Genomic DNA, 26,861 nt, shown 5'->3' with positions numbered 1-26,861 from the left:
ATTATTTAATCAATATAATAAATTTATTTTTAGCAGTTGTAAGAGAGTTCCTTAGGGCCGATATCACAGTCTCCGATTAACGTAATCCATCGATTAAACTCACTCTGCATCTCTTTCTAACTGTCCCCCTAGAAAGAGACGAAGAGTGAGTTTAATCGGAGGATCACGTTAATCGAAGGCTGTGATATCGGCCCTTAATGCAACAAAAATACGATTTAAGTGAAATAGTACAATACTTTAACTGAAACAATAAAATTGTTTCATTCAACAAAATTATAATTTAAGTGAAATAGTACAATACTTTAACTGAAACAATAAAATTGTTTCATTCAACAAAATTATAATTTAAGTGAAATAGTACAATACTTTAACTGAAACAATAAAATTGTTTCATTCAACAAAATTATAATTTAAGTGAAATAGTATATTACTTTAGTCGAAATAATGAAATTATTTCATTCAACATAAATGTAATTTAAGTACAATAGTGCAATACTTTAGCCAAAATAATAAAATTGTTTAAGTTAAAAAAATATTCAACTCTTTTTGAGAGATGATTTATTTTAAGGTAAAGATACATTTTATTTGAAAAGTCAAACAATTGCAATGTGTAGTTTAAACACTGATTCGGTTGGACTATTCCAATGCATAAATTTCTTTAGATTTAAGAAAATTTATTAAATCTAAAGAAACATTTCTCTCTGTGTAAAGTGCATAATTACCAAAAAATTTTTACTTTTTATTAAATTGCTTATTCAACGGCAAGTTCATAATTTATTATAAACCGAGTCAAAAAAAGAGGGATAAAGTCATAAATATGATAAAGTGGTTTTATTCTTTGGCTTGCTAATTGGCCAAATATCTTCGTTTTTAAAGAGGGATTATAATATGATTTACACTCCCTCGCTCAATGCTTTGTACACAAAAATCTACGTATAAAAATCTACGCACCAAAAAAAAATGAATCGCACCGATTTCAAAAATGTTAATTTCGGTGAGAAAAAGAGACCATCACCCGCCGTACCCTAAATTCTACTCACCAATACCATCACCAGTCATATGTTTCTCATCATGATCTGCAACAAAAAATAATACCGATTAAATTCAAGTTAAACTAAGCAGGTAGCTTAGTTCAATCGACCCAACTGGTCACATTTATTAAATTAAATTAATAAATTTAGTTAATTAATTATTTACTGGCGAAGCAAAGTCATTGTTTTTACCAAGTTAAAGTGTAAAGTTTAATAAACAAATATAAGTTTTCTTTTCTCTAATTATATCTGTCTCATTTTAAGCGCAGAAAATGCAGCACAAATGCAGTTACGAAGAATAGACGTAGTTAATCGCGTCTCATTGATGATTTTACGAATCGAATATGTCGTTTACGCGAAAAGCGTCTTTTTCTCCTACTTCTCTATAAGCGTAAACGACTATGGTGGTGTTTTGACTCATCAGGTCTTCAGGTTCTTTCGTTCGTCGAACGCACGTGAACATGGTTCTGGTAAGTTCTCGCTCCGCAAAAGTACGATTACCCGTGATTATGGCAGAATCCCGTGAAAATAACACCGCGCGCGGAAAGAACGCGTTTGATTTGTCGATCGCGACGTATCAGCCTTTTATTTTGTCTCGAGATAGCTTCGTTCGAGTTCGATTAGCACATGCCGTCCCTGTCCCGCTGTCTCGAACGATTCCCATACGTGTCCCACACACACACACACGAAATACATAAAATAAATATATTAAATTTAACAATTACATTTTGAAAGCAGAAAAGTGCCTTAAGTTTGAAGTCAGTCAGCACCGCGATATGGATAATTTCCGGCCAGTCAGACGTCGATTCTGACGTCGAGCTTAATTGCATCGGAGCAGGGCAAGCAGTTGTGCGGAACAATCAATTCGAAACGCGATATAATCCATGATCTCGTCTCCTATTGATGTGGACTTTTGTTGACAATACTGCAACGCCACGTATCCAACGAGCTTTCCCTCCTTTCCCTTTACTCGTGACGTAAGCCTGCAACGTGGAACAGGTACGTATCAAAGGTGGAGGATCCTTTGTGCCGAGACGAATCGAGAAACCCTCCTCCTTTTACGCTGCAAATTCGAACATAATGTGGCGATAGAACGAGAATTCCGTGCCCATTCGATAAACTCGGACAAGAGCTGTATTCCTGTCGAAGATTTCATATTATAACCCGGATTGTCGATTCCGCGTGATCGTCGATTTGGTTCTTGAGCCCCCCGAAAACTGTTTGGAAACATTTTCACGGTTGGAACCGTAAGAAGACACGCGTGACGCGTATTTCCACAAACTTCGATCACGGTGGTCTACCCCTCGTGTTTCCTAATGCGGAGATAATCCCATCGGTCATACCTCGCTATATATTCATTTTTATTTAGCCAATTAGCGCGCGTTTTTCTTAAGTTCACTGATCGCCACGGTAGCAACTCTATTCGTCTTAAATATGAATAATAAAACATAAAGAGATATATTTTCTCTCTTTTTTTTAAATATGTTTTGTATTTTCTCCATTGTATCAACGTGTGGCCATAAAGTGGTTCACTTTAATAATATTTTGAAGATAAAGCGTTTTATATGTCACGCTAATCGCGAGGACATAAGCATAATCCCGCAAATTGCCGGCGAAAATCCCCCAACTGTAAAATAGCTCGCATCAATTGTCGAAAATTTGTGGCCGAATTAACCGCAGTTCGCGCGGCATGCATGCCGAACTCGTAAAGTAGTCACCGTTGTGTGTTTCGGACGAACGGTATGGAAAAGAATTCGGCGCCTAATTCGAGATGTTTATCCAAGCGCCGTTTCGGTCCACCTTAATTCATACGGCCTGTTGTTGCAGCTTACCCAGCGCCAAATTTATTAAAATCGTTATGGTGCCTCTCTCTCTCTCTCTCTCTCTCTCTCTCTCTCTCTCTCTCTCTCTCTCTCTCTCTCTCTCTCTCTCTCTCTCTCTCTCTCTCTTTCAGTGCACCTTATTATTACGTTGTCGACAAACGGCGCTTCTTCGCCTCCTCCATTCCTCTTTCTCTCTTATTTGCATTTCTACGTATCGCGCGGCTTTTATCCGATCGAAGCATACGAATAATACTCTTAGTGTCCGGAATATTATATTACTACAAAATTTTTTGCTAATAAAATGACGAGAAAATATAAAATAGCAATGATTAACTTTGAAGAAATTAATTCCCTACGAATTAGTAGAATAACTTGTAAAAAGCGAGCGAAACTGAGAGAATTTTTAACTTGGAATCTCATTTCTTTCTATTTCTGTCGCCATTTTACAAAGCTAACATTTTTATCGTGCCGTCGCTGAAAAACGCAATTAAGCCTTTTCTTCTTTAGTCTTAGAGCCAATTTCACCAACCACGGTTAGCTTAACCGACGGTTAAAGTTAGCAGGGTGGATTTATTTCTATTGGTCAATCCTGCTAACTTTAACTTTAACCGCAATAAGTTAAACTAACCGTGATTGGTGAAATTGGCTCTTTTAATCGTTAAAGTCGCAGATCGGAAGTTGAGAGTGAGCTAAAATACAGTAATTACTGTTTTTCAGCTTTCAGTGTGGTGAAAGTCGGACGACGCGTAAATCAGAGTGTCGAAAGTACGACCGAAGGCTGGCCGTGGACGGTAGTTAGTGAAGCATCACCCCGAGATTGAGGCCTCTGCGTCAAGCCGCAAAACCAGAGCCTCTCTTGGTACGGGGTCCTGAGGCGCGCGCCCGCCCGCTCTCGCGCGCGATGAAGAAACGCGGAGGTTATTCCTGGTTGAACAAACACTGGAATGGGTCGCGTGCGCCTCCCACATATTTATAGATTTTATCTCCCTTTGACTCTGCGCCTCGCGTCATGCCGGCCCAGGCGTCAGCGTGCATATCCGTGCACAGTACGAAAAAAAAAAGAGAAAGCGACAGAGAAGAGAGAAGAGACGAGGAGAGAGGTAACAGAGGGAAAATGCGAGACAGGACGCGAAATATGCCACGATGACCTCGTAATGGGACAGTTACGAGCGGCTGCGGGATGAGCGTCGACATCGTCGTTTCGTTTCACGTCATCTTTCGCGAATATTGCGACGTCAGATTCGAGAATTCGCTCATTGGCCTCGATTACGTCGATTCTGCTTTCTTTTCTCCGAAAAAATCCGACATTCTCTAGCAAGTGTGAATTAAAACAAAGAAAGAAGCGAATAAAAACGTCAGAGATGGAATTCTTTATTCCATCTCTGGTCGACTAATGATCAGTGTGAATAGGCAAATTATTAATATTTTTTACACAGATTGAATAAAGACGTGTAGAAATAAAATCCCATTTCAACGTCATATAAAAGTTTACATAAAGTCGGATAATGCAATCGAGACTAATAATAATTAAATAAGAAAAAAACTGATAGGACGTTAAAACGATTAATTTAGATATATAATCACTGTTTTAATAGCAAATTCAGAGACACGGTATCTCGATAAGTTTAAATGTTGGAAGCATAAAAATTTCGTGTATAAAGTACTTGTTTGTTATAGCGCCTTAAACAAAATATTAAACGGAGACAAGAAAGTGATTATTTGTCGAAAGATTTCGACGAAAAAAATGAAATGATGAAATTATCAAACAATTGGCAGTTTTCAATATATCCTACAATTTTATTTACGTTGCCCAATCCCAATGCAAATAGAGGAACGCATGATAAGGGAAGCCAGATATAACAAGAAATATAAGAAACTAAAAAAAAGTTTAGGAGGACCAAAATATTTGAGGATGTTACACATGGAGAAAGAGGATTCAGAAGATAGGCACTATTAAAAGTAAGATGCGGAAATATGGAGGATAGGAATAAATATTGGTTATTAGAGGAGAAGGAGAAGACAGGGTGTATTTTGCGGTCAAGGCGAAGACAGTATAAGTCATTATGTAAAAAACTGTGATACAATCAAAGATTGATTTAAGATTTTAGATAAGAATTATGTAGAAATAATTAATAAAGAATATGGAATGACGTGTTAGATAGTACAAAAAGTGGGATACACTGGGGAAGCTCTGGAAGGAGAAAAAGAAAATAAAGGAAAGGAGAGTTTTAGACAAGAAATGGTACAAATTTAGCTTAGAGGAATGATTGTAAGCGCGAAATATGTGTTAAGGTAAAATTGTACCTAAAGCTAAAGTTAAATAAATTATTATATAGGTATATTATTTACGCTGCCCAATATTTAATTGCTAACTAAGCAAACGCTTTGCGCGTTCTATCATGCGATGATGAAATACAACGATGAAAACGCTCGTAAAACGTCTGCGATAAATTTCCATAACAAGTGAAGAAATGAGATTAAATTATTCCGTTAATGGCAGGGGGTTTTAATTCCGATCAGAGCTCGGTAACGCACGGTGCAAAAAACGCAGGAAACGGTTATCGCAAGTTCCCCAGGAACGCCGGTTTACGTAAGTGAATACTCGCAAAAGAAAAACATGGTCGTCGTGCAATTTGAAGAAAAATAAGGACGTACGCGCGCGGCTCCCAATTAAGCGTACATAGCCATGCACCATACGCAGTCGCTCGTATCCGGACAACCGCGACTCCGAGAGAATTCCGGATGAAAGGTAGACGAGAGAGGAAAGGGCGAAAGAGAGGAAGAGAAAAGAGAGAGAGAGAAAAGAGAAAAAAGATAAGGGAAGTAGAGGAGAAAAGTGCGAGGTGAGTCTCGAACTTTTCACAGCTCCAAAGCGACAAAACGTCAGCGACGTCAGCGTCAACGGCCCGCGCGAGAGATCCAGCGATTGTTCGATCGAAGAGGGGGAGAGGGTTGGTTGGTAGTGTTATTTTTATAATTCGCCGCAACCCCCGTACATGCCCTCGCCACGTCAACGTAGTGTTGTTTTTATTGGCCGCGTTTAGGGAACGGATAAAGGAGAAGAAGCGAGAAAGAGAGAAAAAGGGGGAAAGAGACAGAGAAGGAGGGAACGAGAGAAAGAGCAAGAAGTGGAGTCGGGAGGGAGGGGTAGCCGGTGGGAACGGGGTGTTGTTTCACCCCTCCCAGCAACCGTCTATTCTCTGCTCTACTGTACTCCAGCGTCTAACTAAGCCGCGGCTAGGATAGGTAGAACTGGAGAAAGCGAGATCAGAACTAGCGAGAGAGAGAGAGAGAGAGAGGAGGGAGAGAAGGAGAACGGAAGGGGACGATGAAGGCAACGGAAAGGGTGGGCGGCAGTGAAGAGGGTGAAGGAAAAGAGACAGACAAATAGAGAGAGCCGGGGAAAGAAATAAGAAGAGCACGAGAGCAACGCGACAGGGGTTGACAATACCACAGTCACCCAATGTTATTCCAGCACGAATTCCCTTCTCTCCATCTCCTTCCTTTTCATCCCCTCTCGCTTCCTCTCCTCTTTCTCTTTCTCTCCACCTATATAGATATCCGAGAGCGTCCTCGCCCCCTATCCTCTCCTGTGCATTTCGTGCGCCCGCCCGCAAAAGAAAACATTCCTCGTCTTTCGTCGCAATTATTGCTTTCCCGGATTTTCCATAGACGCGCGACGAGAGAAAACCGAGACACCGGGATAGAGGCGAGAGAGAGCTATCATTCTGATTGTCGCGTTGATGGGCTAAAAGTTCAGTCGTCAGCCCACGTTGAGGACATGTCAAATGCGCCCACAGAGGAATATGTTCAATATTGTGTCCATAGACCTTTAGAAAAGTTTCGATTGGCCGATCGATATATCCCCGTCGCATCTGCTTTCGGATTTCTAATAAAGATTGCGCTTAATGTTAATGATAAATCGGCTGCATGTAATCGCGATTGCTAAAAAATGTTTCGGACAAGATTCTCTGTATTCCTGTCAATCTTTGTCACAATCAGGGAAACTATTCGTGTATCAGGTATGAAATACAGATAGCGGCAATACTGATTTCTTACGGGTGCAACAAAGCTTATAAGATACGATTGCACCCATCGAAAATCAACGTGACTTCGTGCCGATGCGTCCGCTTAACGCGCGAATACGTGAGAATTCACTTACGATCGTTGCATTTAAATTTGAACGTAATAACTGCCACGGTAGAGCAAGTTTAGTCTCCAAAATAAACGATGTTGCATCTTGCATTGATAAATCGAATAGTTTCAATTGTTTATTAATCATGCCGTTGCGAATAAAAGGGAAGTGATTCCGATAGAAAATAAAGGAGAAATTGAAAAAATAAACTGTGATAATGTATATTATGTATTAATTTTGATACTTTAGGAAGTATCTGCGTATTTATATTTCCTTTAAAATAATCTAGAATTGATAATATAATAAACTGCAAAAGATTTCAATATCGATCCGCAAATACGAACGTTTATGAATTGGAAGATTCGCATACTCTTTACTTTACAAATTGGCATATAGTCAGTGGGACAATCGCGGGTCGAAAAATTCAGAAGTTTCCGAATTCGTGAAAGCTAATAAAGAAAAGCTCTCTTGATTGATAGCTTCGGTAACACGAGAAATAAAAAGAGCAACGTCTTCCTCGCGGAAACTCAATTACAATTAAATGTAACGATCGTCGTCTTGGAATTCTGATGATCATTTGTCGACGATGGCAGAGAACGTGGTCCGCCGCGGAAAGATTAGCCAGACGGTAGCACAAGCGAGTTGGGTTAGTTAGTAGTAAGCGTACCTCATCAATCTTCCTCGAACGTCGGCGCGCGATGTACCGCGGATCCAAAATACCCGCGACACGTGTATCCATTAAAATACTGGATGCTGTACACCGCGGAAGTACCCACGCCATCCGTTTTGCCGAGAAAGCAGCAGAAACCTTGAAAGAAACAAAAAAAATCCTGATCTTTTATTTTAATTTTCCAATATCGCTCATTCCAAACTTCCAATGGAAGCTTCGTACATAAGCGTAAATTTTTGCAAATGTATATTCTGGTATATAGACAAGTATTTTAATATTAATAATTTCATATTTCATTTCTTGCATAGTTAATGAGGATAGGTTTAAGCGTAATGCAATCTGAAATGTTGTGCTGTGGTATGATGAACACTCATGTTGGCAAATTGCAACAATAAAATACTCTAATTCATGCGTAGCAGAGTAATTAATGAATCGTATATGATATATGCAAATGTGTTGTTTCAACATCGTATATTTCGAATCTGGAATTCAAGAGGAGATAACACCCCCTCCCCGTTCCAACTGTATAAAAAAATCGAAAAATGTTTCTAAAATATCCTCCTCTATTAAAAGCATAGATTCTTTTAAAGAAGAAAATTTGATCCATTAGTTACTCAAGACGCAATTCAATTTTTCATGTTCACTCGCGCATTTGTGTGAAAAATTCGATTGTTGCGTGAAAATTTCGCAGTGTTGGAATAATATTAATATTTGTCTCAAGTTCGACATTTATGTAAGAAAAGCTCACGTGTTTCAGAGCAGCCCGATTAAAATCTCGAGGAAAACGTCGACAACAATTAAATACGTATATAGAGACCGCGGCGAACGAAAGAGAACAAAACGGCCTCGGGGCATCGCGTTTCTTACGCGAAACACCCCCGGGAGAGAGGAGATCCGTAACCCGGAGGAAGTCCACGGTCCAACGGAACCGGATGCGAATAGATGGGGCGCGAAAGGGGTTCGATGGGGCCGCCACCGAACTCCGCCATTCTCGACACCTGGCAACAGCCAATCGTAGGATAAAGCGGACGGTAGAGCGAGAAGCTTCTGGTCCTCAAATGCCACACCCTTCATTGTGACCACATATCGACCGTGGGGCCGCAGCCGCAGCCACCGCCGCCGCCACGGCGGTGCTAAGTACTCGCGCACTTGCGACGCGCATGTGTGACGGGCGAGCGGACGAGCGAGCACGAGCGTGCACATACGCGCACGAAAGCGGAATTGAATTAAGCGGAGCGATATAATCGCGCTACGACGCCGGAGAAATTTATTTTCCGCGCCGAGACGAGGGCCGGTCGTCGACTCGCGAAGAACCGCGATCGTACAATTGCGACGAACGTAACGTCCGCTAACTCGGCAACAATCTGTTTCACGGATCTGTGGTCTATTCTTGGGGATAAGGCAGTGCTTGATTATATAAAACTAATTGATATTAAAATTAAGAAGTTAGACACCAGCATTCACTACGCTTTATTTGACGGATACTACAATTTCGCTTCACGTGTGATGTACGCAAAACTGTTGCTGCGAAATTTCGAACATTCTTTAAATTAATAATGAATAAAATACGACCGCGCTATGATATATATTTAACCCCGCAACCGTACACTCTTTTTCGGCATCTACTAACAGTATATGTGGGATACGTTTGCGTCCGCGGTATATTAAACAACCTAAAACTTTAGACCAAGAAGTCTGAAAAAATTCACAAGTTTCCTTGAGATCTCAACTATAAGCTTAAACAATAATAATATTATAAAATTAATTTTGCAATTGTGTTAATTCAATCGTTAAACCTTTGGAAAATACCGCATAGTCAAAATGCCGAGGATGCAAATGACCCGCATGTACGGTTGCAGGGTTAATCACAGTCATCACACTAAAACAAATCTTTGAAATATTATTTAACATTAATATTGAAATATATTAATATTAATATTCTTTAAATTATTTGCAGTACAAGAGATTGTCGCAGGAAGATATGCATAATTTTTATTTCTTATTTTTAGGTAGGAAAGGCAAGACCAAATTTAATTGTCATCCATATCAATGTCTCTGCTTTAATCTGTCCATGACTATTGAATCAGCTTTATTCGTCAACGTTCGATTAATTTCAGTTATTTTTTATATTAGTTTATATCCATGCGCGCGAGAAAAGCTGGAAGGCCGGGGAAGGGGGGGATTTCGCGACAATGATGCTCCCATTAAGTGCGTAATGTTCAGTTGGCCTAATCGAACACTCGAAGCCTAACTCGCGCGTATCGTTCGCGTACTCGCGCACGCGAGGAGGAGAGTGGACCGTAAGAACGGCCTTGTTATTACAGATGCCGCTCGTTCAGGGATCCCGGGGTGTATTTCAGGCACAAAGAGAGAAGGCCTCCTTCCAATCCGGAAGAGCGACGCCTAATTTTTGGGATCCCGTACGTGCGTTTCTGAAAACGCGCGCCGCGCCGAAGTATCGATTTTGTTCGCAACAGTCCATCATCCAAAATACCGCGGTGCCAAAACAATCCGATTCTTTATCTTCTTCATATGTGAACCACTCTAATAAGCGGCTTAGATAACTTGCAAATATTATAATATTTGCTTGAATTTGAATATTTAATAAGACACGTAACCATATCGTTTACTCAAATGAGAAAAATATCGGTGTCTCGTTAAATTGACTTTATATACGGTAAACGCTATGGCTAATATATTAGAATGTAACGCAGCGAGTTATTCGTGGTAATAAAGCCAAGTCAGAAAGGATTAATGTAATTTCCACGTCGCTGTTCGTTTCTGCGCGTGCATTAATCATCACAAGTATACCAATCGGGTCACGACTCGTAATTGTATATTAGCGACAGCGAAATACACAGCCCTCCTAAACCCATCTATTTACCATGCGTATCTGAAATAATATTTTTCTTGCTCGAAAAGGCGAGTACTCGTTCTCCATTTTTTTTTTCGTCCGTCCGGGGACGAACGTGAAGAGGAAGCTCGCGGCGAGGACATCGTCAGTCGTCGCGGCGCCGGTATCCTCCGGCGGATCTTCGACGCGGGGTTGAATCTCGAATTAGTATTAACGTCGCGACGCGACTCTTTCGCTCGCTTTTACCAAAGCAAACATTCGCGGTGAAAAAAAAAAAAAGAGCTGAGCGCCGATGCCGATGAGCGACGACAGTTCTCTCGTTTTAAATCGTCACCATGCGACGGGCGCGCTCTTTCTATAATTACGACGATGTCTTTTACATCTTTTCTCTTACACGTATTCACGACTATTAACACGTTCTCTAAAATTTCCGAGTCTTCACCGCGTGCGCGCGCGTCTTGCTCTCGCGCTTTCATTAATACCCGGAAGAAGTTGAAGGATGCCAAGTGAGAGGTCCGGGGATGATAAAACTGTGAGGAACGAGGAGGAACAAGGACGCGGTATTGATGCCGAGTGCCGACGACGCGGCGCGGCGGCGCCAAGACTTAGGCCTTGTTCGCGGTGGGACTAATCCACGCGAGATCTTCATCGCGCGGCGGCAAACAAACGAAATCGAACAATTTGTTTTCGTACGGCGGCTAAGTAGCGACCGCTATCCGGCGCGCGTGTCTTAGATCGGGAGGAGCAAGAAGAAGGGTATCGTCGATGAGAAAGAGAAAGAGAGGACGCGAAGGGGATGCGGGAATAAGTGATGGACGGGGGAACCGACGAACGCGAAGAACGAAGAAAGAGAGAGGAGGTACGACGACGGTGACGAGGGCGAGGGGCAGCACGGAGACGAGGCGACAAAATCAATTATTTTGTTAAACAACAAGCCGTGTTATGTTAGGTTTGCCAAAATAACCAAAACAACGACGCGCTCGCGTTTCCGCGTGTACGCCGCGCCGGTTCATTCATCCGCGCTCTCACCGCGCCCACCGCCATTCCCATTCATCCTTCCGGGGCGAGAAATTATCATCGAAACGGATAATCGACGGCGAAGCGGTTTTTCCGGCAGCTTGGGACCCGATCGCGCGTCTGCAGGTGTCACCAGTTGTGTCATTATTAATCGTTACGCGCATTATGCCGCGTACGGCACGCGGTATTGCGAGAGACAAACTGATTTCGGGATCGCGCGAGAGAAATTATGCGTTTGCCTGAAATACAGGTGTTTAAAAAAAAATGTTTACACTCATATAGAAGTAACTTAGAACTGTATGGAAGTGTTTCAGGGCTTTGGAGACCACCTGGCGAAGATTCCAAGAATATGTTGACAATGGTGACGAGATGACGAACAAGTGGAAAGTCTGAAGACAAAATACATTTGTTATTACGACGTCTCGCGTTGTCAGTTCAGTTTCTCTAAAGAAAACTTACTTCCATATAAGTGTTAACTTCTTTCAGGGCGTAGAATTTATTCACGCGTAAAAGATATATATTTTTGAGAAAATCTCTATGACGATGCAAAGTAAAACGTGCGACAACGCGTAATAAATATAGAATCGTAAATTTCCGAAAGATTAATTGTCCCGCAGATGTATTTTCTTCAGACAGAAGGTAAGATAGAAATTATTATATATTATTAAAATTATGTATTATATGTATATATAATCGATTACATATTAAAATTAACGTATACATATATTAGAAAGTATAAATTCAAGAAGATAGATCTCTAGAGGGTTACCGTTCCCTTTAAATTTCTTCGGATCTGTGAACGTCCAGTTTTATTACTTCGTTCTTAAATGTAATTACGATTTCGATTCATGATCTCTGCGTGATTATATTATACTATCGTCTTTTAATCGCAATTATCGAAGAAAAAAAACAATTATCCGGTGTAAAACAAGACTATTCTACGTTCATACGTACATATATCGCTCGAAACATCTTGACCATCTTTAAGTAGTCAATTTTAATGTCAACTTTTTTATCTATATGACTTTTTAATCAGGCTATCAAAAAACACTTATCGTTGACTTAACGAACGTTGAGAATTAGCTTTCATTTACCATTTACCGCTGAAGATGGCTCAAAGCGGAGCCGAAATAACGTCCGTTTTAAAATGTACGGTTAATCATAATCAAATATTGTCACTGCGACTACTTACGCGCCAGCAATCGCGTTGTTCTCTTATCATTTTGATTTCCTCCCCACTCAAAGATCAAAATGCACGACGTATACATAGGTACAAACGAATCTTCTTTTTTCAAGACTCGTACACTTCTCGCTCCCTCTGTAAGAGAAACACATATATGAGTGTCATTCCAAAGTATCGCGCGCGCTGAAGAGAATAATTAAGGGTCACGAAATTTCGCGAAAGCGCAAGGTGCATCGCTGGGGCACCGGGGTGGCGAAGGAGAGGGAAAGAGAGGGAGGTTTCGCGGTATCACGAGCTGTGCACTCTTCAAAAAGTACGGAACGAACGAGCGAAGAAGCGATCCATTAGGTAGGAAGCCCCGGCTGACACGCCCTGACGCTATCAAAACACGCCTTAAAACTTATATTCCAGCGCCGGCGCGACGGTAGTAGTAGGAAAGCCGCGTACGTGAGATAAAATAACAGAGTGTAGTTAACAGGCTTGGGTAAAAATATTCACGCTAGCTTCCATATCTCCCTCTCGCTCGTCCTCCCTCCCCCCTCCCGCTACACCCTTCCTCCCTCTACCCCTTTCTCCCGCCCCTCCCTCTCAATTTATCCGCGTCTACGTTCCTCTCTCTCTCTCTCTCTCTCTCTCTTCCCCCCCCCCTCTTTACCGTCCTTGCCCGTTCCTGCGCGATTTTGCAGTCACACATTTCGAAATTTCGCAAAAATACGTATGTACGTATCATTCGCATCGAATAATCGAAACGGTCGTAAAAACAGCGGCCGCGCGCTCGCCACCCCCGGGGAAGGAATTTATAATTAATTTTCCAACGATCAGTCGCGAGAAAAATTGTTTGGGTTTATGCAAATTATTGTGGGAATACCACGCTAAAGCCGCGCGATAAAACGTGTCCGAGGATCGCGATCCGAGTTTGTACGCGGAGTAGTACAGGTTCCGGCCTTTCGTACTCAATTACTCGAAACATCTTTGACAGGGAAAAGCCGCTCGCAATGGTCGTTAAAGAAACAAAGATTACCGTGAATCAAGAGGCACGCTATTCTTTACAGCTGCATTGAGTTTACCGCACTTAAAACAAAATGGCCGACAAAACGTCGAGGAAAGAAAAAAAATAAAAAATACAAGAAAGTTTAGCCGCAAAGAGCGGATAAGATCAACTCGACGTTCGACGATCGTTCTTGAGATCGATCATGAGTCTAACGGTACGCAATCATACGTGCAAAGCGTACGATTACCGAATAAGGATCCGATTTTGGTCGAACAGGTTGATCGCCGCAGTCCGCACTCCGCACCGCACCCTTTTACGGAGTTGCGGTTGTGCGGCTCACGCCTCACACTGTGTCGCCAGTGTCGCCATCTCTCGCACTCGACTGACTCGACACGTCTACCAACCTCGGGACTCGGGAACGCGTGTACCAACAGTCGCGCGTTCTAAAAAGTAGCAACAAAAGAACAAAAGTTATTCGACAATCTTATATAATATACATCTCATCCGTATAACGATAAATAACGAATTTAATACCGCATTATAAATTATAAATTGCCGCAGTATTTATTAGGCGCTTTCCCTTTACCGACACAAGTGTCGTTCCGGCTTTGTTATTTATCGAACGCCAAGAAAGATAGAACGTCGCGCGTTTGTGTCGACTTGTGTCAAAGGTCGACAAGTTTAGGGTATATCGACAGTCGTAATGCTTGAATTATCTTCGGGCTCTCCGATCTCTATTAATTATACCTATTTATATAACCGTGAAAATTTACCCACGCTTGATAATCTTTACGCGGGATCTTCTCCGCGGTGCCGAAGCTGCCGAAGCGTCTCGTATCGATCGGCACTCGACGCGACATCTGTCGGCGAATAAATCAGAGAATTCCGTATCTGACGCAAGCCTCGAGGCGACAGGTGCAATACGTCGCGTGTCCGGTGTCGCGCGATGCGCGATCGACTCGACTACCGCCACCGCGTAAAAGTAAGCGGAGCACGTCCATCGATTTGCGCCACCGCCACGTCGTACGCTTCTGCGAGGCAGCCGGAAACACGACGCGTTTTAGTGATTAGTAGGTATCCCGATTATCGCGTGTTAATTGTCAGCGCAAATCACGCCTGTTCTTCGCGAACATTTGGAGTTGTGCGTTGTGCGAAACGGGTCTCTCCGATCTTTCATCTCGATTCGCGACACGTCGCGATCGTCGTTCGATCGGCATCGGCACGTTTACGCCTACGTCGCGCGGCGCGACGTAACGCCATATTTGGAACGCGCGGAAGCTTCGAAACGAGGTCGCGAGTCGCGATTCGCGATAACGTATCGAGGACAAAACTCAATATTAATAGCGTACTATATAAGTTTATACAGGATCTATATAAAAGAAGGGGAGAGAGAGAGAGAGAGAGAGAGAGAGCGTAATCGAGCGTAGGAGCACCGAGACGGGCGAGTTTCGGGTTTCGAAATTGGCGCCCGCGCGAAGCGCGCGCGTCGCCGGCCAATCCCAGGTCGGGACGCACGCGCGGCGAGGTCGCGCGCCTACGCGCCGACGCGTCGTCGCGGCGGGCTCAGCGGGCTAAGCGGGCTTGCGGGTCGGACTTTAGCATCGAACGTTGCGGTAGCGACGAACGAATCCGATTGGCCAGCGTGGCCCACGAAGGCTACATCCGGTCGGCGGCGCCGCAGTATTGGTCGATCGCGCGCGACGGCATCAACGGCGACGGTGGCGAGCGAAGTTGGTCGAATTTCCTATACACGTTATTGATAAATAGCTCGCGTCGTTGTCGAGCGCGACTCGGTCCGACTTTTCCGCGAAGCGGCCCCCGGGGAAGCCAGCCGACGGTGCGGTGCGCGGATGCGTTGGCCGATCGCGCGTGGTGCTGCAACGTCGGTCAACCTCGTCGCCGTGCGCTGACCGCTGAGTCGGAAGCCAAGGAAGAGAAGCGCGGCGGACAACGAACAACGGACGGCCGCGGTACACGTACGTACGTACGACGTACGGCGACGACGGTTACGCGAGGAGGAGAGAGGGAGGGAGGAGAGAGCGAGGAGAGAACGCGCGCGCGTCGCCTCGCAAACGGAGATCGGCGGCGGACGGGAGCAGCCGAGCGCGAACGACGGGATTATCGTGTGCGCGTTTCTGGGTGTGACGGGACGTGGACGTGGTGGTTCGCGGTCCAGTATCGGTGCGCGTCTCTTTACCGGCGACATCGCGCGCGAGGTGGTGTCGCGCGCGAGAGTGGGCCCCCGTAGGGCCGGGGCCCAGGCAGCGTTCCCTCGCTAAAGCCTGCGGCGCTATCCCACGAGAGAGCATGCCGAGCCTGGCCACGAAGAGGTGAGAGCGAGCGAGAGAGCACGAGCGTATCGGAGAGAGAGAGAGAGAGAGAGAGAGAGCTTGAGCGCGCGAGAGAGAGGGAGAGGGACGGAGACGGCGCGAGAGCGAGCGAGCGAGCGAGCGAGCGAGAAAGGAAGGAGAGCGTGCGTTGTAACCCGTGAATCCGAGGGAAGCGACTACCTTCGAGGCCTGTTTTTTTGCTCCGCCATTGTGCCATCGCGAGACGACCGACCGTCTCGGTTGGTCTCGGTGGCGGCAACCGTGGAGGGAGCCGCTCGTTTTTGCGCGGATGACGCGCGGGCGTGTTCCCGTACGGCGTCTTCGTAAGCGGTAACGAGGAAGAGGAGAAGAGAGGAGGTGACAGAGGCGGAGGTGGACGCCGCCTGCGTGTTCGCGCGTTGTCGTTCGGGCGCGCTGCTCCTCGACGCGACGACGGCGTAAAACGGCGCTCGATACTCTCTCGCCGTCGCGGTCGTCGCGGGAACGGAACGCGGGAGCCGCGCGGCGCGGCCGCGGCGGGGAGAGGAAGGAGGTAATAGTGGCCGATTCCTCGTAGAGCAGAGTGGCGCGTCCTTTCTGCTGCTGCTGCTCCGCTTCTCGTCATTGTCGTCGAGCGCTTTCCGTTACGGGCAAGTACTCTCGCGGCTGCGGTTCGTCGATAACCGGTTAGCGAGACCTAGACGGAGCAGCGGCGGCTCTCGAGCACCGCGTGCCGAAGCGCGTTTCCGGAGCGTCTTGCGGAACGCTCCGCCGCGCGTTGCGAAAAAAAAGTGTGCGGCGCGACGCGGCGCGTTATGCAATAGACGCCGCGCGCGCGCGGCGCGCGGTCGACGACGACGACGACGACGACGAGGACGAGGACGTGGAGGAGGAAGCGGCAGCAGCGGGGCGCGACTCTCGTAGTTCTCTCGCGGCTCCGTTCTTTTTCATTAATTCGCCGCGAGCGTATCGCGTGGTAATTTACCTGCCTGCGTTACGAGCGAGCGCGTGCGTACGCCGCGCCGGAAGGCGCGTGTCTCTCCCGTGAGCGCGGAGGAGAGAGAGGACGTCGCACCCTCGGAAGAGCCCTGGCTCGCCGTCTCTTTCCCTCGCCTCCGCTCCTTTCCCTCCCGTCCTCCTGCCGGCGCGGCACTCCCGGTCGAAGTCTCCCTTTTCTTCCCCTCCCCCTCTCCTTCCCACCGGAATCTTTTTCCTTTCGGGCTTTTGCCCGCTCTCGATTCCTCGTTCCGTAGGTCGCCGTCTTTTTCTCTCGATCCCTTTTTTCCCCGCTCGCTGACGAAGCGGACGAAGCTCGCGTCCGTCTCCCTTTGTCTCGCCCGATTACCCCGTCGCGGTGAAATATCGGGCTGCTTCCGGTGCGATTGCACGCGCCGCAACGCGTTCGTGCGCGCTTCGTCTTCCTCGTCGTTGTTTTTCGTCGCGCGACGTGCGGTGGATACCCGTACGGCGGGAACGCCCGCGCCGTAGATCTCGTCTCGCCGAGATTACCCCGCGTTACGATGATCTTTAAAAACTCCAAAGTTTAACAACGTTCCGCTTTGCGCCGCGACAAATCGGATGGGGACGCGTGCGCCGGAGCTCCGCGTTGATAGCGAAACGCCGCCTCGATAAAAGGCTCGCGCCTCGCGCGGCACGGGGGAGAATAAGGAGAGAGCTATTTGATTGATAAACGGGCGTGATCGCGAATCAGCTGGCCCCGCCGAGCGCGTGAAGAAAGAAAAGAAAAAAAATACATCTGTCGACGTAGCCGGGAGTTTACGCTACCTGGCTGCCTCGTATCTATTGAGATTTCATTGTTTATCACCGGTAATCGTGTGAGTCATTTGTACGTATCGGGACGCCTCCGATCCCGATGGGCGCTTGGTGTCCGTCGTCCGCTACGTCGATTGTTCTCGACGCCCCGTATCGCTCCCCCGATGGCCCCGATATTTGCCGATTTCGTTTTTTATTTCCCCGACGAATCGCCCGCGAGAGATCCCGCTGACGCGTTTATCGCGCAGTATTATCCACGCTGAAATGCCGCGAACGTCGCGCCGTCGGACACACTTTGGAAAGTTCGAATCTTATCGTCATCGACGCGAAGCCTCGAACGATGAAGAAAACCGCGCACAGTTTTGCGATCGAGAATCGTTCTTCTGCTAATTTGCGGTGCAACGCGAATGTAAAAAACTGTAGAGTTAAACACAGAGTTTCTTAATGATATACTTATAACGCTGTAAAAATCTGATAAGATAAAACTGTCCGTTGAAAATTGAAACGTCGTAACGCGTTGTTCAGCGTGACTCGTCTATCGAACGGCTTGGGAATCTATTCCACGTGCACCCAACGTACCGTTCTACTCTCGAGATTTTCGTCGGGATTTGCGAGCACCGTCTAAAATCTTCGTGGAATTTCAGAAGCGTTGATCGAACGGCATTGGGAGCAAGACGGAACCAAAGTTTGCGAAAGAAAAAAGCACGACGAGCGACGTCGCGCGCAAAATGAAAGTTGCGGCGCGTACCTTCTTCCCGCGTCAAAGCGCGTCTCGCTGATCCACGCCGAGCTCGATGGCGAGTACTCGACCGTAAAATTGCTTTCCTGGAATTAAGCTGATAATCGTAGTTTGTAGCTTTCGCTGCAGAAACGCGCGCGTGGGGTCTTTCGCGAAAGACGCGAGCGTGCGGCGTAAAGGACGTTTGTGACCTGGCGTTATCTCCTTTTCTTTTCAGGACGCACTCGCGGAAGAAGAACGGCGTGCGGAACGTGGTGCACCGGATAGCTCCTGTCCCGACGCGCGAGGAAATATTTTAATAGCGCCACGTCGCCGACTGTAGCGAGCGGCCTGAGAGACCGCTGCGAATTATTGCGCGGGCACAAAGTTTGACTCTGGAAAGTTGTCGCCCTGATACTAAATAACGTCGTTGAAAGGGCTACAAGGGCTCTTCGTCGTCGTCGTCGTCGTCGTCGTCGTCGTCGTCGTCGTCGTGGTGGTCGTTGTTGTGGTGAGACGTTTTCGTTCACGTTGCGAGAGGACACATTGGGATACGCTTAAGAGGACCGTCGAGTATGCTACGCTTCCTCAAACGTGGAAACGAAGTGAGTTGGAGTTTCGTGTTTGCCGCTCCGTAATTTCGCGCTGCCTCTTTCGGAACAAAGTCTATTGCGAGCGTGGCACAGCTCCACGGCAGTTATCTATGTGGCTTAAAAATGTTATGTAATTTTGCGTAACGCACAGATAACCCCGTTTGAGCGTGCGATTAAAGGGCTTGGCGCTATTATTTTTTTTTGTCCGAAATTCTTTCATTGAAAGATACACGGCACTTGTTTGCAAAATTGACAATATTGTTATCTGAATTTATTTAGATCTTATTTATTTTTTAAGCACCGCGTAACTCTCGCGTGCTTCGATTATTTATTTCTTGAAATTTGTGCGATAAAACGCGTGATGTAATATTTCGACTTTTTACAGGAAACCGGTATTGCCTTGTGACAATGGAAATCCATACTCGACGACGTGGGAGATACTGTGGAAACGACGTAATTATGTGGCCGCGGATGATGACGGGCCAATGATAAACTGTTTATTGGAATAAAGCGGAAACACAGGACACGGAGTCAAGTCGAACGGTCAACAGGGGCGGCTGACGGTAAGGGAGGCAGGACAGAGCCGTAGTAATGGATGAATGGGAGTGAGCGCGGGGCACGGGGAGTGCAGGAGCGGCGGACGCGCACTCGGTGGCACGTCGTGGGAGCCTCTGGATGTGGAGGCCGCGGCACCGGCAGCGTCAGTGGCAGTGATGGCCCCTGCTCTGACGGAAGGCGGTCCTCAAAAGCCTGAAAACTTGCTCCCTACCCTACCAGCCGCCAGCGGCTTTCTGTCCGCCGAGCAGGCCACGCAGGTGTGCCAGAACCGTGAGATCCTAACCAAGTTCGTCGTGCCGGCGAACGTGCAACCGTCGAAGATCGACGAGCAGTGCTTGCGCGGTATCTCAAAGGACCTCATACGCGATGTCATTAACTCCAAGTATGCAAACGACCTCGACTCGCTATCCGCGTTCACGAACGCGTCCGAATTGATCGGATCGAGGAACGGTGCGGCGTGTTTGCAACAGCAGGCGGCGGCGCCGGCGGCGGCGGCGGCGGAGGGGGAGGAAGAAGAGGAGGAGGAGGAGGAGGAGGAGGACTTTGAGCGACCGGTCACGCTGCCGGACGCCGGTCACGCCGAGAGGAAGGCGATCGACATTATAATGAACGACCCATCTATGGGTGATCAAACGAACAACATGGGTTTCTTGAAATCGAGCGTGGACTTGCCCCTGGTGGCTACCGAGACCGAAACGGAAGACAATAAGAATCTGGACGTCGATCAGATCATGGCCTTCGGTACCGATATCACGGCCGAGCAGTGCGGTATGCCGAATGTCGCTGATATCGGGCACAACGTCGAGGAGATTTTGCAGGTCATTAGTTCGATAGAAGGTGCGGAGAGTACCGAGAACATTTCCACGAGCGGTGGTGAGCCGGTACAAGGCGCTGTCGACAGCGTGGAGATGTTTGCCATGCCCGAGGAGGGATTCGCGTCCTTCGAGCGGGATTTACTTAACGACGTGGACGTAATGAGTCTTTGCAACGATAATATGAATATCCCAGTGGAAACGATTGACCAGCAAAAGTCGAACAGTTTGAGATCGCAACAGGACATTGTAGCGCAGAAACAGTTCGAGAACGAAAGGAGATGTGCGTTTTTATTGAGAAGACTGAGAAAACTTCAGACGAGAATAATGGGCAGACACGTGGCGGAAGAAAATACCGGCGTTCTCGAATTGGCTCATCACGGAGTGAAAAAATATTTTCTACAAGAATTGGTTAATATCGGTTCGAAATCCAATGTGAGAAACTTTCCTGAAATTAGCGGCAGTTTACATTCGTTTCTGCAGAAAATTGAGAAAATGTGCGTTGCCCAGAGTAACAGTGTGAATCGTCAAAGAGCGTGTCGATACTTTGGTGGAGGGTCGCGCGATAACGTGGTTGGCACGTCCGGCAATAACGGAAATCGCCAGCCAGTGTTTGGTACCCCTCGGGTTAAACTAAACGGTGAAGAAGTGGAAAATGTGGCTGGATCTTTGTCCACGCAATTACATATTGTGGAATCTAACTTGGATTCGGACTGTACGGCATCCAGCAGTGGTGGAGAAAGTTGCGATGAAATGCAGACATTCAACAATACGCAACAACAACGTCTGTCCATGTAAGTTACGTTAAACAGATTTAACATTAGTATTAATTTAACATTAAGCGTCTATGCGGTTTACATGTTCCGTCCGTACTAATTTTGCGCAATTTTATTGATTTGTACTTTTACGTTGTGCTTATCTAAAAAATATGCGTTAAACATAATTATGACGCTGCTTTAAGAGGAAAAAGAATGTATACGGAAACAGGCTGCTTATTCAACTTGTATTAAAAAGTATTCGAAATATTTCTGAATTATTTTGAAACAAGCGCATTTTTTCATATACATTATGTTCAAGTGTGACGAGCAATTATTATAGCAAGTTATCGTAAGTAATTGAGTTCTATGAGTGGTGTTAAAATAATTTACTAGAGTTTTTGTAATAGATAATTTAATCCACAATATATTAACTTAATTATTCATAATTATATGAGTTTTGAGTTCATCAATTATTCTTCTTTTGAAATCGATTATGTTTGGTTTTGATATTCTCTTAGCAGGAATTTGATTCAACATTATTGTTTTAAGTATTCAATCTTCGTTATTAAATATCACGGTAGAAAGCCTAACTTTTTTATTATTTATATATCTTTAAATGTTCTAAATGATTTTTAGATAGACTTTCTAAAATTCTAATTTTTGATGGTTTATAATTCGAGAATTATGCCTCGATATAAAAATAAGCGGGAATTTTCTTAACTTGGCCTCTGATATAAAGTTTTGAAATTTTTTAGTTTGTATAAACAGTACAAGTAACAAGTACCGCGCGCGTTGAAGAAAACGGACCGAAATATGTTTTTTGGCTCGGTTCTGGATTCTTTATCGTTTGCTTATTTATGAAACACTTTGTTTCGAAAACACGTTCGTAATAGTTTGACGTTTGGCACTCGGATTTAACGTGTATTTGATTTCTATGGCTGCAACGGCTGCAACAGTATTGTGGATATTATATTCGAGTTGAGTGATTCGGTAAAATGAGGCGATATAAGATTGAAAGTAATTTATTATTCAGTTTCATTTATCGAGTCCACGCTTCTTAAGGTCTCCACGGCATTCTATATAGTTTCTGCGACAATAGGCTACGCACTGATTCGTTACACAACGTATGTTTAATTTTGCAAATAAGTAGGCCAATCGTATTGTTACGTTATTTGCACAGATCCAAAAGAGCAGCATGGAGATATGCACAGGATCGTGCAGGTGTAGCATCACGGTGGACATGGCTACAAGCACAGATATCGGATTTAGAGTACAGAATTAGACAGCATAACGAACTGCAACGGCAGATCAGGGCCACGAAGGGTCTGGTCGTTCTTGAAAATGCGGAGACCGTTAATGGATATAGTGGCGCTCTACCAGGGTCCACTGGACGATACAATTCACCCGAGGGTGAATTACCAGCTAGTAGGACGCGTCCATTTGTATGGAGTTTTTATAGAAAGCGAAAGCTTTTGCAAGTGGACAGGCTACACGAAGTTTCAAAGCGTGCGGCTAAAGCGTCAACAGTCAGATGCACGTGTGATCATGTGTTGCCTGCGTGTGCTTTATGTACAGGAAGGCTAGATCCAATGCAGTCACAAGAACCATTTGAACAGCTTTCTGTACAGGAACGTGTAGCACTCGTTGATCCCAGTTTTCATCCGGTGTTGTCGTTCTCTGATGGTACGTTTAGTCGTGAATACAAAAAAAATCCACTATTTAAATTGGGATTTCGTTCAGTACCGATACGTTGATATGTTGATAGGACTTAATATGTGTATATAATCTAGGACAGTTTATACTTTGTATAGCGTTTTATTTTATCGTAGAAATTGTACATGGAACACATTTAGAAGCTATTATGAAATCAGTGGAGTGGCAGCAGAAAATGTTGAGAGGCAATTTACGAGTTACCCGAGTGAAAGATAAAGATAGCAACGAAAGAAGAAATAAGAAACTTCCTAATAGAACAAAGTATACCGCGCGATTAAAGAAATCATCCTCGACCATCCTTACTGCAAGTACGTATCGCGAGGACGTCATTTTGCAATCTATCGTTCTTGCCTGTTAAAAGAATGAATCGCTCTCCTTGTTTGTCTCTTTTTGTTGCGAAATAACATATACCGTTTTGTAACAGGGATCAAGAGAAAAATGTTGAAAAATGGAAAGAGAAATAGACTCAGTCACGAGAGAAGCGTGCCTGGATTGAGTAAGAAAAAAGTATCGAAGTTGCCGACTGAGGATGACGACGACGTTAGCGCGCTTTCAAGTTCCAGCAAACACTCATCCCCAGTGCCTTCTCCATTGCAACACGTTACTGCCTCGTCGGAGAAAAATGTTGTTAAAGAGAAAAGTTCCAATTCACATGGGTAAGCGACGCAACGTTCACGTTCATCACGTGCTTTTCCATTAGCGAGATCATTATGTCGATTCCGCGCGTAAAGTTTTCCATAATACCTCAGTGCTTGCATAATACGGAGAGTATGAAATGGAGGACGATTATGTTTCCTATTCATGAAATCGTCAGCCGCTTATCGTCCATGTACATTCAGAAGATGCTATTGTTTCACAAACTATCCATGATTCATTCGTGATATTTTTTTTCAGGCGTTTGCGTCAAAATTCGTACGACATCGATAATATAGTCATACCTTATAGCGTTGCTGCTTCAACTAGACCTGAAAAGTTACAATATAAGGAGATATTAACGCCAAAGTAAGATATTACATAATCTACAATTCATGGTTCCAATTTCCAAATAAATTTAACTTAATATGATTAATTTAACTATTACTGTGTTGTATTAAAGCATTTTCTTACTTCTTAAAGATGGAGATTGTGCGACGAACCCTCGAAAATGGATGTGAAGAACGGTGTGATGCACAGGCCGGGTCAGGACAGTGACGTAAGTAAATAATGAGAGATAATCGCTTATATGCGATAAAAAGCTGCACGGTAAAATGAAGTTACCTATTATTTTCTCTTTCGTAACTATGTGCTAATTCAATGACCGTATGACTCTGACAGGTTGAAGATACGTCGGACGAAACGATCGCCCTGAGGCACGAGCGTAGCGAACGTGAGGAATATAAACGTTTCATGACGTATCTCAACACGCCAAACCAACCGCGTATTCGTAATCGTCGTATCGACAGCAGAGCAGACAGCGGTGCGAATACGCCAGGTACGTCGTCCTCGCGTTCAATTGTAAATTTTTATCACGCCGCTACTACAAGCTGTTCACTGTTATTCTCGATACTTTTTTCTTTCGAGATATCTTTCAGATAGCTCTCTCAATATATTGGGCATAACTGTCTAACGATAAATCAATGAAATTTATACTTTTATGAGAAAAAAAAAACATTTCTCTTTTTTAGATCCTATGTCGCCGCACGCGAGCAGTGACTTCGGTGGAGATGTGACATCCCCGATCACGTCTCCACCTGCCACTCCGTCTCAGGTGCAGGACACAGAGTCATCAGGTTTAGATTCGCACCGGCCGTCTGCGTTACAAAATTCTTTGCGACGTCGCACCATGCCCGCTTTAAGACTTGGGAAAGACGATGCCACGGCCGCATTTACCGAAGATGATAACGAGGTAAGTACGCGCGGTAACGATATCTCGTATCGTTTAAATCAATATCACGCGATGTAATGTCGTAATGTCCCTGAAATTTTCGTACAGATATTGCCGTATGAGCCAAGAGTATTTCCATTATCCGAAGAAGTCTATGACAAGATGTTGGAGGTGATGCCGGACGGACACTGGCAAGCTTCATCAACATCCTTATGCTCCCGTGACGAAGACAAGGGCGATGATGTACGTACATTGCACTTGTATTAATACCTCTTTCATCGAGTATCTAAATGAGAAATTTTTATTATGTATGTAAAATGTATGTGGGTGGTGCTAGTACTGACTATTAATATACACTTTGAGCCAACTTTCATGGCTCCTCTCGAGGCTATTTCCGGTAAGCAGTAACCACTTGACGCTTCATACTTCTGTAACGTAATTCAATTTTATTTTTCATCTCACATACACATTATAGACACACGCAATTAGCAAATGTTGAATGACGAGAAGAAGTATCGCGTTAAGTTAAAGCGATTGTCACAGTACTTTCCCCATGCGTTACAGAATCTTTTACACGACTCTAGTTTGCTCCTTGGTTCACGCAGCTGCCGTATGAGAGCTTGCAATTTTAAATAGAATTTTTTCGCAAAGCGACCAAAATCGGACATAGGTGATTACCGACAACGACGGTTGTGTTTAACTATTCGTATTTCTACATTTCTAGGAAGGCGAAATGGATTCTCCCGAATCGGATTCGACCGAATCGGCTTGTTGCGATATAGACGGTGAGGATCCCAATGATCCTGAATGGACAGTAGCTGACGATAGAGACACTGAAAAGGAGAGAATACGTCCGACGGCTAAGAGATAGGATATAAAACTCTCAATAAGTACAGTATGTCTACGTCGTTACTATATGCAGAAGCTACCTGTCAATTGTTATGTATACCTGTCGGTCATGTAACATTGCACCTTAAGTTAATTACGAACCTGTAAAGTGTATTATAAATATAAATTTTATAACTTCATTCTCTCTGCTTAAATTAATGGAAAAACCTTAATTAATTATTGCTTTTTTTAAGTATTGCTATTTTGGCCAAAGCATTAGAATTCTAGCGTCATATTACGTTTAGAATACGCATTATTGATTTCCCTGCTCCGTTATACATAGTAGATAGTATTAACTCTCCGAAAGAAGTGGAATCTCATGACAAATTGAGTGGTTTTGTACAAAACTGTATTTATGTTGCGATCATAATTCTTCACTCTTTAAATAAAAGTGCCAATCGAAATATTCTATAGCACTTCCAATATATACGTCCTTTTTCTATTTTTGTGAGAGAATACACCGCAGCCTGCGTGACGTACTCTAGAAATGTTAATATTACAAATGCTTAAATGTATGTTACAATTTTACCCATTATGTCAAAACTCGTATTTAAATCCTTGTACATTGTCCGTTACATAACTCTTGCACCTAATTTCGCAAACGTAATTTATGTAACAGTCAAAATCAGTTTCCTTAAGCATGTGGATTTTTTTTTAGACTTAAGGTAATCCCATTTTAATTTTCGTATATGACCGAGTCGTGTCTTAAGATATTACTATTACATTATACAGGTAAGGATAACGTTATAAAAATTAAAATTATAAAAGAAAAATTGTAAATTTATGTATTATAGAAGATATATTCTTGACATAGCGTGTGAAAATTTGACGTAGAACAGAAACTACTAATATTAAAATGTGTTATCAGTTAAATATTCTGATGCTCTGTATTTTGACTGTTATGTTCTTATCATTGGTATAATTTGTGAAGTATATATTCACTTGTTAATTTAAGCGTTCATATAAATAAAGTCTTGTGTCACTGTGATTTCGCAATTTTCTAATAGTCTGTGATACTACTGTATTTTCTTTCGTATTAAAAGTTTTATAACCAGGCAAAATGTCTACGAATTCTTAAAGTCGCATGCGTTTCAATTTTGTATATCACTTTTACGAGATGCAAATAAAAATAGGTGACAACAGAAACTGTTCTTTCTTTTACAACATGCAA

The 26,861-nt window shown here is 44.3% G+C and overlaps 1 protein-coding gene and 1 long non-coding RNA gene across 5 annotated transcripts; one reads left to right on the top strand and one right to left on the bottom strand.

Moving 5' to 3' along the window:
• Positions 1-955: 955 nt before the first annotated feature.
• LOC143895739 (uncharacterized) lies at positions 956-14,039 on the bottom strand. The gene is made up of 4 exons (XR_013256432.1): positions 13,952-14,039; positions 12,723-12,848; positions 7,657-7,797; positions 956-1,076 (listed from the first exon to the last, which is right to left on the bottom strand). It is a non-coding gene; the product is annotated as an uncharacterized LOC143895739 (long non-coding RNA).
• Positions 14,040-14,647: 608 nt separating this feature from the next.
• On the top strand, positions 14,648-25,830 carry Nsl1 (non-specific lethal 1). 4 transcript variants are annotated; one of them, XM_077403032.1, is made up of 12 exons: positions 14,648-14,774; positions 18,743-19,109; positions 19,483-21,261; positions 22,406-22,908; positions 23,055-23,246; positions 23,363-23,594; positions 23,833-23,940; positions 24,055-24,130; positions 24,253-24,409; positions 24,603-24,823; positions 24,911-25,045; positions 25,527-25,830. In XM_077403032.1, exons 3-12 carry the CDS (start codon positions 19,697-19,699, stop codon positions 25,671-25,673), a joined length of 3,336 nt encoding a protein of 1,111 aa, XP_077259158.1. In that variant the 5' UTR covers positions 14,648-14,774; positions 18,743-19,109; positions 19,483-19,696; the 3' UTR covers positions 25,674-25,830. The 4 variants fall into 4 exon arrangements, with proteins under 4 accessions (XP_077259158.1, XP_077259156.1, XP_077259159.1 ...); XM_077403030.1 differs by lacking the exon at positions 14,648-14,774 and adding an exon at positions 15,293-16,034; XM_077403031.1 differs by lacking the exon at positions 14,648-14,774 and adding an exon at positions 16,187-16,566.
• The last annotated feature ends 1,031 nt before the right edge of the window (positions 25,831-26,861 follow it).

Source organism: Temnothorax americanus, unplaced genomic scaffold (assembly GCF_048541705.1).
Source record: "Temnothorax americanus isolate GAGA-0224 unplaced genomic scaffold, ASM4854170v1 Scaffold167, whole genome shotgun sequence".
In the NCBI taxonomy this organism is placed as follows: Eukaryota; Metazoa; Arthropoda; class Insecta; order Hymenoptera; family Formicidae; genus Temnothorax; species Temnothorax americanus.
Note: the sequence above shows the minus strand (reverse complement) of the source record. Positions and strands in the feature narration are given on the sequence as shown.